Raw genomic sequence first — 16,405 nt, forward strand, 5'->3', positions numbered from 1 at the left:
ATTATCTGTTGGTACTAAAAGATGAGGAGGTTTTGCGCCTTTTGAGTAAGTATTAATAGTTGGTCAACTCAAGAGGGTTTTTTCCTGCTCCAATATACAATAAAGAATCGTTGCATGGCTAGTACTAAGGAGTGTATCGAAAATAAGCTATCCACATACATTTGTATTGTACGCATGTATTTGTGATGATTTTTTATGCTCAGATCATAGCATTCTGTACGTTTGGCTGTCAGCTTTCGTTTGTTTACTTGTTTGTGCTTTTTCAAAATGTCGCTTTTGAAAAGGAAGTGAAAATTAAGGATTTGGACACATGGCTAAGTGCGACGGGTACTACTATGCGAAAATTGGCGAAGCGGTTTGAAATTCATCATACCAGTGTTGAAACCATCATTAATAAGTTCGAGGAACATTATTCTTTGGATGAGCTACCAGGAAGAGGCAGAAAACACGGTTCTTCCAACCCGAAACTGAACCAGAAAGTGGTATCTCTAATCATGAAGAACAAATCAATGTCAATTAGTGATTTGGTCAAAAAAGCAGGAACGAGTATCGGAATGATCCAGTGTATCAAGAGGCGAAATCACCTGAAGACCTACAAGAAGCAGAAAATTTCGAAACAAAGTGTAGAACAGAAGAAGTGAGCAGCAACAAGGGCCCGGAAATTGTATTCGCATCTTTTGCAGTGTCAGGATGCATGCGTTTTGATGGACGATGAAGCTTATGTAAAGGAGGATCCAAAAACCCTTCCAGGTCCACAATATTTTACTGTCGTCGTTGGGAAGGATGTGAGCGATGCGGACAGGTCGATTCAAGTAGAGAAACTCGGTCGAAAGATACTGGTATGGCAAGCAATATGTTCCTGTGGTTTGAAGTCAACCCTTTTTTACACTACCGGAACTATAAATGCAGAAATCTATCGATCTGAGTATCTCCAGAAGAGATTGCTGCCTTTTTATAAGAAGCATAATACACCTCCACTGTTTTGGAAGGATTTAGAGTCGGCTCACTATGTCAAAACCACTCTCAATTGGCTTCCGGAAAAGGGTATAAATTTCGGTGAGAAAAATATCAATCCACCAAATTACCCTCAGCTTCGACCCATCGAACGTTACTGGGCAATCGTGAAGAGGGTCTGCAAGAAGACTGGTAAGGCAGCTGGGAACATGCAGGAGTTCAAAAAAATTTGTGCTTAAGCGGCCAAAAAATGCGATGCAACACTTGTTCGGAACTTGATGAAGAGCGTTCGATCAAAAGTTCGAAAATTCGTGAAGGAATAACATAAATTTCTTCCGGTTTTCATTATGCTCAAGTTTAACCTCGTATAATAAAGGATAAATTTTTAGTTTGAATAGAATATCGTTTTTTATCATAATATGAAAGAAAAATTTGTGGATAGCTTATTTTCGATACACTCCTTACGGTCCTACTGACACTATGAACCCTTCCAGGTCGGGGCTCTAAGTATTAAGTACAGACGACGGGGTATTAAGTACAGACGACAACTTACTTGTAAGACCATCACCGTATACATTGAGGAGCAGTGCGGTAAAATTCCATTTTCAACCGAATGATATTAGATGAAAATGAAATTAATGGCCACTAACCGTCAGCATATCGATACAAATTCACATGACTTTTGCTCCCATTTTCAAGTGAAGTTCCCAGAATTCATCGTCAGTTGAATAATCGTACCTAGCCATTTGAAGTTTTGCTTGCTCAGTTTCAAGTGCCAAGTAGTCAATCTCCTGCTCAGTCTTCGCTCTTGGTAGCGAGCAAGTTCGAGTGAATAGAATTATAAATGGAGTAAAGTATTAAAAATGAAAACTGGAGGAGGAAGCTATTAATTTATGTGTATTCTGTAATTGATATTTCAGCTATCTGGTTTGTCTTTCATGCATTATCTTGAACCAATTCGAATGTTTACATAAACCTCATTTGAAAGCCGCTCTCACACTATTGAAAGAGATATTACTTCAAGAGATCAACTGACGATGGTTAAACTGAGCTTTGATTTGAAGAGAATCGATTGAAGAACTGAATGCTGCCGGAGTGTGAAGTTTACTGCAGTAGAGAGATCGGTAGGGTGTTTCACATTCGGTTTCAATTGAATTGAACGAAGTTTTACAGCACTGTTGAGGAGTTACACTTGCTCTCATCGACCAATTCGTTTCCTGAAATATATGAGCTTTTCTTTAGTCGCTCTTTGTTTTCGATTTACTGACTGATAACATCGATTGACCTATGCTATTGAAAAAAAAATTAACGTTCATTATGTAGAGCGGACTTCAATTCATCGCTTACAATGCGGCCATTAGGGTGGGACAAGGTTGTATGGGAAAAAGATGAAAATGTTTATTTTCTCGCTCCACCAAACTTTTCGTTTTTCTTTTGGGTCCCTATAGCATCATGCAAAATTTTAGCCCGATCGGAGAAACTATATTTTCGCGCCCACGGTTTAAAGTTTGTATGGGATTTAGTATGATTTTTGTTAATTCACTTTTAACAAAAGAATCGGCTGGAGATCAACCTATGAACTCTAAAAATCAGCGCATATGATATTTTCGTAGGAAATTTAACGAGGAAGAAAACTTTAGAAGACCGCAAATCAATCCGACATTTGTAGAAAAAGTTATTAAAGAAAAACCGACACAAGGTCTGAACAATGGCTCATTCCTTAATATATCTAGCACCACTGTTGTTAGTGAAAGTAACATGATGTAATTTCCCTTTAATGTGCTATAACGGTTGATCCATTTTGTTTGATGTCTTCACGATAGTTACTCAGCAGAGTATAAAGATTATTTTTAAGTGACAAATCATGCTCCAAACCTTACAGTAAAGACACAAAAAGTCATGTAAATTGTCTTTTTGTTTGCATAAAATAGTACAATCTATATCTTCTAAACTATAAGAGATAGAGAGTTTATATATTCCGCAAAGTTTTTGGATTTGAGTTTATCTAAAATATTGTAGAAGATTTCAAAAACCTATTTCTTCAAATTACAAAGTTAGACTTTTTTGTGTCTTTACAGTGAGTTTTGGAACATGACTTGTCACTTAAAAATAATCCTCATACTCAGCTGAGAAACTTTTGTAAAGACATCAAACAATAAAATCAACCGTTATAGCATAATAAAAGAAAGCACAATCATATTACCACCACTAGCAGCAGTGGTGCAAGATATATTAAGGAGTGAGCCATTGTTCGGACCTTGAGTCGGTTTTCCTTTAATAACTTTTTCTACAAATGTCGTATTGTTTTGCTGTCTTCTAAAGTTTTCTTCCTCGATAAATTTTCTACGAAAATAACACATGGACTGATTTTTAGAGTTCATAGGTTGATCTCCAGCCGATTTTTTTTGTTAAAAGTGTACTTCTCCATACTAAATCCCATACAAACTTTAAACCATGGGCGCGAAAATATAGTTTCTCCGATCTAGCTAAAATTTTGCATGATGCTTAGGGACCCAAAAGGAACACGAAAAGTTTGGTGGAGCTGATATCAATTTTTGTCCCACTCTAGCGGCCATATCGTTCCCATGGATATTCGTTATCACCGTTTCAATAGTCAACATCTTCGTTTGAATTGAAAATATAGTTAAGCATAAATGTGTAGTAACATGGACAATATCTACGCGATAGGCTAACTCTAATAGAAGACAATAAGAATTCATAAATACAATAGACAATAGCGATGATAATTGAAAAGTTGAATCATTCATTACCTCATTTTTTTATTGCAAAGACTAAGTGGAAACATATGTTGAAGAAGCTATATTATATTTGTAATAATAGTTTCCGTTTTTCATGAATCGGAATAAGGAGGCCATCTTGCTGTTCTCGCTGTTTCCGAATAAGATTTTCAGTGGATTCTCTTCACTTAAAGTAATGATTACAAAATATATCTTATTATCTAAAGTCTTATGGGTTGATGAGCTCTTCAAACGGACATAGCCAAATGGAAATTGGAGCACTGTCATCGATTTTGTTTGAATACTAATTGATGACACTGTTAAATTTCGATGTGTTAACGACGTGTTTCACGATTATTTTTCTTAAATTTCATTGCCGTAATTTTTTACTTCTATATTTGTGATACTTGTGTTATGTAGAATAATATAAATTGAAACATTTTATAAGTTTTAAAAATTCTAGAGAAAAGTCTTCTCAGATAATATTCCATTAAATTGAAGTTGATTATTGCTTGTATTACTTTTTGCATAGTGTGTCAAAAACCAGAAAATATGACCTTAAAATAAAACCAGTTTTAACCCAAGTTGAGAAGATTTTCAACATATATTTCCGGAGCCAGAAGTTGTACAGTCAAAGTAAATCTACTTGACAATTAAATACCAAGAACAAAATCGACGAATCAAGATCTATGATGAAATAAACAGCCCCTGCTATGACGTCATATAACTGTGGCCAGCCAGTTTACCGTACTCTGAGTGCTCTGATGGCACATCAAATGCCCCAGATGTCGACTACGATAGCACTTGCTTGAGCGCCTTATCCTTGCCACCGGGCTGGAATTAAACCAACTTTTGTTCGGGAGGTCTTTTGTTTGTTTTTCGTAGTCGCTCATTGGGCTTTCGGTGTTTCGCTAGCGTGTGTGTGTGTGTGTGTGTGTGTGTGTGTGTGTGTGTGTGTGTGTGTGTGTGTGTGTGTGTGTGTGTGTGTGTGTATGTTACGTTTTTTGCACTAACTTTTCTCGGAGATAGCTGAACCGATTTTCACAAACTTAGATTCATATGAAAGGTCTTTTGATCCCATACAAAATTCCTGAATATTATTCTAATTCGAGTTTCGCTTCCGGAGTTATGGTGTGCAAAAAAATTAAAATATGTGCTCTAACTTTTCTCATAGATGGCGCTACCGATTTTAACAAACTTAGGTTCTAATGAAAAGTCCTTAGGTTCTAATGAAAAGTCCTGAACGTAATTACTGAATTTCATCCGGATCCGGAAATATAGGGTAAAGTGTGTTAAAAATTTTATACCATCACTGAAAAGGGTGAAAAGTTTTCTAAATCGACCTCAAATCTTCTCCAATTGATAGTTTTTATCAGACCGATTCTGGTTATTCTTTTAAGAATCGAAGAAAATTATTTTGAAGAATACCACAGAATTATATATGATAGTATAATTGATATGAGAAAGGCATCATTACACCACTAGGTGGATTAAAACAGGTTTTTTTTTATCTGAGGGCCCCTCCCGAAACAAAATGCTCAGAACGGGCCTGGTTTCAACAAATTTAGCCGTAGTGTACGGAAATAAGAATGCTTCCAAGTCATGACTCTTACATACGACATCTGGCTTATTAGAACAGCATAGTCGAATTCCGGTCACAAAATTTCTCCAAACAAAACAAAATTGCAAAGAGATTTCACCTATTATCTTAATTTGAAATTCCCGTCAATTTCAAGACGAAACTTTTTGACACTTAAAAAATATAAAGCAAATAATTTCCTTTTCACCATTTTTGCGAATGAAACTCATAAGGACTATTACATTTTTAGAGATAAAATTCAGCAAAACTATTCAAATATTATTACGTAGGAACAATAGAGGTATTCTTTGTGCAATATAATTGGCAAAAGAATAAGTAGTAACACCGGCAAGAGGAAGATATTAGCAATTCGATCGGAATACCGGAATGTTACTTTGAGAAGCTATCTCGAATGCCTAAATTTAAACTTATTAAATCAATCCCTTAGTAATCCTAATAATAATTAATAAAAACCGAGTGGCAGCAAGACTCGCGGAAGCCGCATAAAGCATATTTTTCTTGCGCTCGGCTAACAGCAAAAAAAATTGCTGCCGGGCGATGGAAGCATCCGAGATGGTAACCCTACTTACTGGCGTGCTTTTCAAATAACCACACAAAAAAGTCCAAACGAGTCAAAACTGGACCATGAGTGGCCAGTCAGGTTTCGTGCCATCGAATACAAATGCAAATCATCCAAAATTCTCCTTAAAGTGGTTTCACTAACTTCCAAATAGTGAGCGCGGTTACGATACGACACTTTTGGGATCTGCACAATACTATCTCGAAGTACTCAAATAAGTTCATTGGAACGTCTTGATGGGCGACTCGTTTACGATATCCCCTGTTCCGCTGCTCAAAAAATATACAATTAGCGACAAGTAGTATATAGCTATAATTACTCTACGAATAATATATAGTTTAAAGTATACACTTAGCGACGAATAGTTCAAATTCAATTTGAAGCTTTCTTCAGACAACGAATTGAAAAATAGGTCAACTAAACCTTAGCGCCTACAAACCCACGTGGGCTTAATTTATTTTTTACGCCAGGTGGTGACTTCTGTGAACATACCGACTGAAAAGCTCACCGACCAAAATTCTCATCTTTCAAAAACTCTCTCGCAGCGAAAAGCTCATCTCAAATGAATCCCTATAAAAAATATACCCAATGCAGCGCCTCGCACCCGAGTGGTGGGAATCATAAAAACTGGAAATAAACGACCAAAAAGGAAATTCTACTAAAACCAATATTTCTGAAAATAAAGTAATCCATTGCATGATACCAAGTATTTTCATTAAAACTAGAAAGAAATTTAGTTATGTTATTATATCTGAATTATCTGGGCAGAACTTAATCGTGAATATCTCGACTTGTGTTAATGGCAACAACATAATTCTTTCACTATTTTATCAAAAATATGAGAAGGAATTTAGGATAATATTTTGAACAGTGTGAGATAACCACAAACATTTCAAAAATTAAGTTTTCTGAAAATTTTAAAAGAACGCGGAAAACTTTTTACTTTTGCTTGGTTTTTCGCGCAAGGACGACGATTTTGAGGTAGTCAGGCACATATCTTCAACTGAACGTTATAAATCGATCATTTCTTCTTGTGCGTTGGAGGAAAGCAGAGGTCGGGGTGAGAAGACGCATTCAACCTGGTTAAAAACCTCAAACGCTCAGGTCGTAGTTCTCATTTACCTTACGGTCGTCAAGGCGAGAAGACGCATTAAACCAGTTTTGCATCATTGGCACTGCGAGCGAATGTGTCGGTTTGTACGCAAAGCTAGTTTCAATTCAAGCAAGAACGATTGCATCAGCTGCTGGTGCTTTGCATTGGAGAGAAAGAAAACAGGAAACAAAAAGTAGACATCATATAAAATCAGCCGTTCTAATGGCTCTCTCTAAAGAACTATTAAGATTACTTCTTTGCAAATCGAAGGTAGAAATCAGTCAGTTAAGTGAAAATCCAAAAAAAATCGTTCGAGATAAATGTTCCGAACTGTGCTAAATATCGTAGAGAATACCACAATTTGATTCTTCTAAAAGACAGAAATGATTCGTGTACTGCACCTTGATAATTTCTTTCAATGAAATATGCAAATCCGAAATGAGATAATCGACGTCAAAAATCGTTGAAAATTTTAGTAGCGAAAAGGAGGAAAGTTTTGCAATTCACACAATCGATCAACTATCAATTCGAATTCGAAAGTGTAAAGAAATCGTGCCAGTTTTATTCGTATTCACGACATCCAGTTACGTCTCTGACATTACACACCCGTACTTTTTAAAACTAGGTAAGTATAAGGAATAGTTTAAAATTAATTTATTCATTGTAAGCGAAACAAAACAAAATTTATCATTGTAAGTGAAACAATACAAAATTCATTAGATTAAGAACAAGTAATCTTTACTCTTAACTAGCACCTTGCGGCCCACCTTCACCTTGCGAATCGGTACGTTCAGCAGACTTATCGTGGGGTTGGACTGGCTGGTCTTTTTCATGACTGCCACGGACAAGGCCGCGCCCACGCTGGCCTCGTCCCCTGGCTCTTCCTCTTCCATTGTTCTGCCTGTAGCTGATATAAGGCTGAAAACGGTATCCACACTGTGGACAAAACTATAAAAAAGAATAAGAAACAAAACAATCTAGCTGTTAATAAATTCAATTGAATGTGAGATTTGGAACACAACATAAAAATGTCACATTCCATCGAAATATTTATATAATAACCCCGATTCTGAATTACGTTCGAATCGGATTATTTCGAAATTTTTCATTCTGTATTTCGATCGAGATCCACTTTTCCATACAAAAGCATCGCTCGATCGAATGCAAATTTTAATATTCAATCGAAATAGTCCGATTCGAACGTAATTAAGAATCGCGGTGATTATATAAATGTTTCATATATTATATAAATATAAATATTTTATATTATATATCTATTATATAAATATTTCGATGAAATGTGACATTTTTATGTTGTTTCAAATCTCACATTCACATATAAGAATAACATTTTAATGTGGAACACATTTTTGTTTTCTATATAGGCGTGCAGACTAGAAACTCAAGAAAAATAAACGTAGAAATGTGGTCAGGTTTTGAACAATTACAGCTCAGTCAATTTTATATAAATTATTATGTCACCATTTGATTGGAATTATTTCTACGTATTGATTTGAATGTTCATAGGCATGTATTTTTAATTGTGTATCATTGAAAAGTTGATTAATAGCTAGCAGTGTCCTATTCTGTCTGCAAAAAACTCCGGCATACTGGATTTCCCTGCCATAGTCGAGGAGTAAGGATATATCATAGGAGTAAGCGATATATCAAAGGGAAAGCATCGCTCTGCTTGGTAAAACGATGCAAAAGCGAAGCTATTGGATGCACGCTAATCTATAAATAGAAACAAAATTATTGCTAACGTTTCAGTCCTACGTGTAGCATGCCAGAGGTAGGTTGTTGCTAGACAGCAAGACAAAAAGTGCCATAAAACGATTTGAAGCTTTAATTAGTATGCTCTTGTGTCATGCAAGTTCGGATGAAATTCCATGTTATGTCGTTTCGCCTGAGAAATTGACAACTACCCCAGGGTAAATTTGGAATGCATAAGATTAATTTCCAATTTATATAAGATGAACTCGATTGATAATAAGAAACTCGCTTCAACCGAAATCGCAGAATGGTTGTAGTGGTAGAGAAACGCTTTAAAAATAACTGCTTGCATACAAAACTTGAACACAAGTTTGGCGAAGAGAAGCATAAATATCGATATCCGTATCGCAAGCTTGAATATCGATATCCGTAACGTGTACAAACATATAATTGCATATATTTGGGCTATTGGTTTAATTTTGTCGGCTACAAAACAAATACAAATCACGACAAATAAAGTCTATATTCTGGGTTCGCGTGTTCGGTTTTGGTTCCTAATAAAGTTCAATCTAAGCAGACTCTCATGCATTTGCGAATTCAAAAGTGTGACGATAGATTGAACTGTTTGATTGTAGATCATTAGAAATTTTGGTTGCCTTGTTCCACATCAATGGCTCGAACAACCCCATGGGCCTGATCCTTGTAGTTTTATAGTATTTACCATTTGCGACTCCTTTTTCTTTTCTACCGTTTGCGACACTTTTCCCATAGCAACCACTATACCTGAAGATAGCTGAATATAACAGCAACCTTTTCAGCAGTATGCCAGCTTGGGTATTTTATTTGATTATTTGATTTGAAATAAAAAATATAATTAATTTATTTGAAATAAGAAAAAATCAGATATAATAGCATATATAAATTTCTTTCTAGTTTTAATGAAAATTCTTGGTATAATGCAATAGATTACTTTATTTTCAGAAATATTGGTTTTAGTAGAATTTCCGTTTTGGTCGTTGATTTCCAGTTTTTATGATTCCCACCACTAGGGTGCGAGGCGCTGCATTGGGTATATTTTTTATAGGGATTCATTTGAGATGAGCTTTTCGCTGCGAGAGAGTTTTTGAAAGATGAGAATTTTGCTCGGTGAGCTTTTTAGTCGGTAAGTTCACAGTCAGGTGGTGCTGTGAGCATGAAGTTAATAAAGCTTTCTCGTTCTTCGAAAATGAACGATGTTCGTTCTTACGACGCCTCACACCACTGTGAAGTTTGTGGAAATGTTCCACATCCCAACCCTGTAATAAAATTTGACAGTTTGAATATTATTCGCTCATCTGACGATGTCGGAATACCGGGTTTCTTCGAGTAATTCCTATCAATCTAGCGATTAAATCGGATTGCTTCTGTGATTGTCTATTTTGGTATGTTAGATAGTGATTTAATCTGTGTGTTTGGGGAAACCGATTTAGTTAGATCAACGAATTTTAGTTGCATTGATACATTAGTGATTGTTTTGTTATCTGTTGATTATTTTGAATTTTCGTAAGATTACATCAATTTTAATTTGTAGTTTTATAGAGTATATTCATCCGACTAAAACCATTTCGATTTTAGGCAATCGACAGAATTTTAGATGAGTCAGTCCAAGAAATTTTTGTTCTCACGTGTAATAGTGGTAATAGTAAATGTATGTTCATAGGTAACTGCGACATTAATAATGAATAATATAATATACTTATCAATTTTATTTCACGTTTTAGATGCTTAAATCTGTATAAAGTGCTGATACTCAAACTCAGTTTTCAAAACCCGAACATACTCATGATATCGTGGCTTCGAAATTGTTCGAAACTGAAATCAGTTGGATATCGCTTGCAACACCACGTGACACCAGCCATGCAGTGTACATTGAACGCACTCTTTCAGTGTGCAGTTGATTCCGTAAAACCAAAAACTTTGTTCAAGAGTTTCCTTGCAAATGGTGATGTTTCGGATCAGCTTCAAATTCCTGGCAAACGATACCATTTAGTTGGTTTCGGTAAGGCCGTCCTCGGAATGGCCGTTCAGTTGGAAAAAGTTCTGGGCGATCGACTGCACAGTGGTATTATCAGCATTCCTGTAGGAACTCTAGAAAGGTTTGAGCACGACGAAGACTTCAAACTGAACAGTTCCACTAGGTTAAAGGTGCTTGAGTGTGCTAGAAACAATCTTCCAGACGTCGATTCAATTGATGCTGCTAGGAAAATTAAGAAACTTGCTGAAAGTATGACTCGGGAAGATGTGCTATGCGTACTTGTTTCGGGCGGAGGTTCTGCGCTACTATCGCTTCCAACTGCCCCTATTACACTGTCAGAAAAATTATTGGTAATAAAAAAACTCGCGGCGGCAGGGGCTTCTATCGACGAACTCAATGTAGTGAGGATAAAACTTTCCAATGTGAAAGGTGGAAAACTGGCGCTAGCAGCGGAAAATTCTTTCAATTTGATTAGTTTTGTGATATCCGATATAATCGGTGACCCTTTGCCATTAATTGCCAGTGGACCAACAGTGAAAAGCTGTGCCACAAATATTGATGCATTGAAAATCTTGGAAAAGTATAATTTGGTTGATATTCTACCTGATTCCGTGATGCAAGTGCTCAATGCCACTGAGACTAATTTGAGTGAGCAACATTTGACTGGAAAGATTCATTTGATAGGATCAAACATAACTGCTATTGATTGCATTCTTGGAAAAGCTAAGGAATTTGGATTGAATGCGATGGCAATATCAAACAGAGTTCAAGGCAACGTCAAAGATCTTAGCGAGGCGTACATCAAATTAGCAACGGCTTTCATTCGGTTTCATTCCCAGGAACTCGATAAATTGGGTTTTTCAAAGCAAATCTATCACATTAAAAACTTACTTTGTTTCGATCAATCGAAAGTCAGTGAACTGGAGGATTTGCTAACCAACGGCAACGGAGAAGATATTTTACTAGTCGCAGGAGGGGAACCTACTGTCGTCGTGCAGGGAAACGGGATTGGTGGAAGAAATCAGGAACTGGCTCTACGATTTAGTCAGAAATGTTTCCAGCAAAAAGAGTTGCTACAGGATGTGATACTACTTTCAGCCGGAACAGACGGTATTGATGGTCCTACCGATGCAGCCGGTGCCATTGGCAAAGCAAGCGTCATTGAGCAATACTTTCAGCAGGGTATAGATAAAACCGTTGAAGATTTTATTAGTGATAATGATTCTTATAACTTCTATCGAATGGTGCAGGACGGAAACTACCATATTGTGACTGGTCATACTGGAACTAATGTAATGGATATACATATGCTGTATATTCCGCTATCTAGACTGAAAATTAATAAAACAAAGTAGACATTTTACTTGGTTTAAGATTCAACGGAAATCCGAAATTCGATTTCTGGTTCGGGTTCCTTCGTTTTTTTTTTAAGATGCTGCGATAGATGGGGTTTAGGCTATATTGCTAGGTATTTTTCGTTTATAGGCCAAAAGACTTTACTTTCACCGAATTACTCGCAGTGTTCCAACACCGAAGCGTCTCTGCACTGATGAAAATTTTTTCTCGAGATACTTGGATAACTTGCCGTTCTAGTCACGTCGCCCCGTGCTCATGTGTCAAGAACCAGTCAGTGATGTCAGATTGTCACAATTGTCTTGCGTGATTTTTGGACACGACGGGAGACATCCTTGTAAATCGCTGGTAACTTACGAGAATCAGCTGATTACAAGTCAGTTACGTGAACAATCTACTCGCTACGGTAAACCTTGCACTGAAACTGAAATTTTGCAAACCACTTACGAATTGTTGCTTCGCCCGGTACAGAGTCTGGATAATACTCATCAAGCCATTTTTTGGTATCGGCGGCACTTTTTTTCATCAAAAAATAGTGTTTCATCAACACACGAAATTCCTTTTTTCCATTTTTTTCACAATAACAAACATCACTCAAAATGCAATATCTCACAAACTAATAATCAGACAGCTGTCAAATTTATACACGTATCTTTTGAAGGTTGGTACTAACTGAAAATGGTATGGATTTAATTCTAGTGGCGCCCTCTCATAGAAACGATACGAACTTTTCAGCCGATCTGTTAGCCATCCGGGCCAATTTCCACTAATTGCATAAACTTAATAAATGAGAAAGGCAATAAGTGTACTTTTATGGAAAAGCATCGTTATCATGATTTTGTGATAATATTAGCAAGTAGGTAAAAATTGAATAAATGATTTACAGATTTACATATTTTTCACCTGCTAAATATAAATTTAAATGTTGCAACCATGCTCGTTATACGAAATTTAACAAAGCACGCTGCGGAAGACGGATCAAAGCCGATGGTGTTTTCTTCTTCCGTACCGACGTGTACCAGTTTTGCATCGTCATTTTGAATGACGATTTGAATGTTTTGACACTCATCGCCCTATAATTTCGGAATCGGATCTGGATGAAATTTCACCGTATCTTTTAAAACAAGAGCTTTAATTTGAATCATGATACATGAAAACCGTTACTAAGAATCCGAAGTGAATTCCGTTTTTGGAAATTTGCTTCACTATTATCGGTGCACCGGATAATCATGCAGGAGCACCACTAACTAATAAGATCTGCCAACTAGATGAATTTACCAGTAAGTTTTAAGAAAATGTGCATGTCGTTTCGCCATCGCTTGTGAAAAAATTCTCATGAAATTGAAAATTTTCACTATTTGCACTTTAATACCGGAAACGGAGGTCGGATCTGGATCATTTTTTCGGGGACTTTTTAAAGAATTTTGCTGCCGTTTATTTGCATCTTAGTTTGTTAAAATCGGTTACAAATTTCCGAGAAAGTAGAGTGCGAATTTTCTCATAAATTTGCAAATATTTCCTTGTAATTCCGGAACCGAAAATCGGATCTAAATGAAATTCAAGAGCTATGAGGCCAAAAGGCCTCTCATTTGAATCTAAGTTTGTGAAAATCGGTTCTGTCGTCTCTGAGAAACGTGTCTGACTATTGTTTTCCTTTTTTTGGTGCCTGTAATTCCGGAACCGGAAGTCGGATCGGGATAAAATTTAATAGCAGTCTATTCACCTATAAGACCTTTCATTTCAATCTGAGTTTGGGAAAAATCGGCTCAGCCATCTCTGAGAAAATAGAGTGATATTATTTGTCACATCCACACATACATACACACACATACACATGTGAATATCAATAAAAATCTATGAAATGAAGTTTTAAACGAAAAACACTGCAGACCACGTTGAATCGCTGGGAATAGCTTCCGGTCCTACGGAAGCAGTAAACGTCACGAAAACAGTGACCACTATCACTAGTGGCACTAACACTGACAGCACGCGATAACGCATCTCGATTTTTTTTTAAATAACTATTTATTGGAATATGAGTTAAAATTAAATTATTAAGATTTAAATTGGGTGTTCAGCCACAAGTGGTGTCTTTTCAGCCCTATTATATATATATATATATATATATATATATATATATATATATATATATATATATATATATATATATATATATATATATATATATATATATATATATATATATATATATATATATATATATATATATATATATATATATATATATATATATATATATATATATATATATATATATGATTTGGTTATTACCATGAGGACATTGTTTGCTTCCGCAATTCTGAGATTTTTGTGTAGGGAAAATTCTAAACCTACTTGTATTGTGTAATGGGGAAAAGGAACTTATATGCTAACTTACTAACTGATACAGAGAGCGAATCGATTCAATTGAAGATTGCATCGATTTTTGTCGGAATTTGCTTATAATATTATGTGACATTACATCTAATGGTTCTATATTTGTGAGTCTGTGTAACTCATTTGTACTAAACCAGGGAGGACGCTTCAAAATCATTTTCAGAATTTCATTCTGAATCCTTTGAAGCGTTTTCTTCCTGGTGGAACAACAACTTGACCAAATTGGTACTGCATAAAGCATGGCTGGTCTGAAAATTTGTTTATAAATTAACAATTTGTTTTTTAGACAGAGCTTAGAATTTCTGTTTATAAGAGGATATAAACATTTAATATATTTATTACACTTTGCCTGAATTCCTTCAATGTGATCCTTGAAAGTGAGTTTTTTGTCATACGTTAAACCTAAGTATTTAGCTTAATCAGACCATGTCAATTCCAAGCCATTCAATTTTAGAATGTGATTATTGTTTGGTTTAAGAAAAGAAGCTCTTGGCTTGTGAGGAAAGATAATTAATTACGTTTTTGCTGCATTTGGTTTAATTTTCCATTTTGACAGATAATCACTGAAAATATTTAAACTTCTTTGTAGGCGACTGCAGATCACTCTTAGATTTCTACCTGTGGCTAACAGACTTGTGTCGTCACAGAATAGCGATTTCTGACAACCAACGGGTAGATTTGGAAGATCAGAAGTGAAAATATTATACAAGATTGGAGCTACACTCGAACCCTGCGGAACACCGGCTCGTACGGGTAGCAATTCAGATTTACAATTCTGATAGCTGACCTGAAGAGTACGATCAGTTAAATAATTTTGAATCATTTTGATCAAATAAATAGGAAACTGGAAATCAGACATTTTTGCTATTAAACCTTTGTGCCAAACACCTTCGAATGCTTTTTCTATGTCTAGAAGAGCAACTCCAGTGGATAACCCAGAAGATTTATTTGCTTTTATCATGTTCGTTACTCTGACAAGTTGATGAGTAGTTGAATGTTCATGACGAAATCCAAACTGCTCTGGTAAAAAAATTGAATTTTCATTTATATGAGTCATCATTCTCAACAAGATAATTTTTTCAAAAAGTTTACTGATAGAAGAAAGTAAACTAATTGGGCGATAACTTGATGTTTCTGCTGGGTTTTTATCAGGTTTTAGGATAGGAATTACTTTAGCGTTTTTCCATCTTTTTGGGAAGTAAGCTAATGAAAAACACATGAAAATTTTAACCAGGAGTCTCAAGACAACATCGGGAAGATTTTTAATAAGAATATTAAAAATTCCATCATTACCAGGAGCCTTCATGTTTTTGAGTTTCCTAATAATTGATTTAATTTCATCACAATTCGTCTCAATAATGTCATCGTGTGATAACACTTGGGTTGAAATATGATCATATTTCAGTGGGACTTCATTTTCAATAGGACTCACAACGTTTAAATTAAAATTGTGGACACTCTCGAACTGCTGAGCAAGTTTTTGAGCTTTTTCACCATTTGTAAGAAGTATTTGATTTCCTTCCTTGAGAGCAGGAATTGGTTTCTGAGGTTTCTTAAGAACCTTAGAAAGTTTCCAGAAAGGTTTAGAATATGGTTTAATTTGTTCAACTTCATTAGCGAAATTTTCATTTCGCAAAAGAGTAAATCTATGTTTAATTTCTTTTTGTAAATCCTTAACTATGTTTTTCATAGCAGTATCACGAGAACGTTGATATTGTCGTCGACGAACATTCTTCAACCGAATGAGCAGTTGAAGATTGTCATCGATGATAGGAGAATTTAATTTAGTTTGAGCTTTGGGAACTGAAAGATTTCTAGCTTCGATAATGTAATGATTCAAATTATCAATTGCTGTGTCGATGTCCGCAGAATTTTCTAAAATAGTTTCATGATCCACATGATTTTCAATGTGAGATCTGTAATCCAACCAATTAGCTCTATGATAGTTGAAAATAGAACTAATTGGATTAATTATAGCTTCGTT

The 16,405-nt window shown here is 35.6% G+C and overlaps 1 protein-coding gene across 1 annotated transcript; it reads left to right on the forward strand.

Moving 5' to 3' along the window:
* The first annotated feature begins 9,981 nt into the window (after window positions 1-9,981).
* Window positions 9,982-12,026, forward strand: LOC131429106 (glycerate kinase). Its single transcript, XM_058593155.1, has 3 exons — window positions 9,982-10,078; window positions 10,272-10,356; window positions 10,418-12,026. The coding sequence occupies exons 2-3, from the start codon at window positions 10,343-10,345 to the stop codon at window positions 12,024-12,026; spliced, it is 1,623 nt and encodes a 540-aa protein (XP_058449138.1). The 5' UTR covers window positions 9,982-10,078; window positions 10,272-10,342.
* The last annotated feature ends 4,379 nt before the right edge of the window (window positions 12,027-16,405 follow it).

Source organism: Malaya genurostris, chromosome 2 (genome assembly GCF_030247185.1).
Source record: "Malaya genurostris strain Urasoe2022 chromosome 2, Malgen_1.1, whole genome shotgun sequence".
NCBI lineage: Eukaryota > Metazoa > Arthropoda > Insecta > Diptera > Culicidae > Malaya > Malaya genurostris.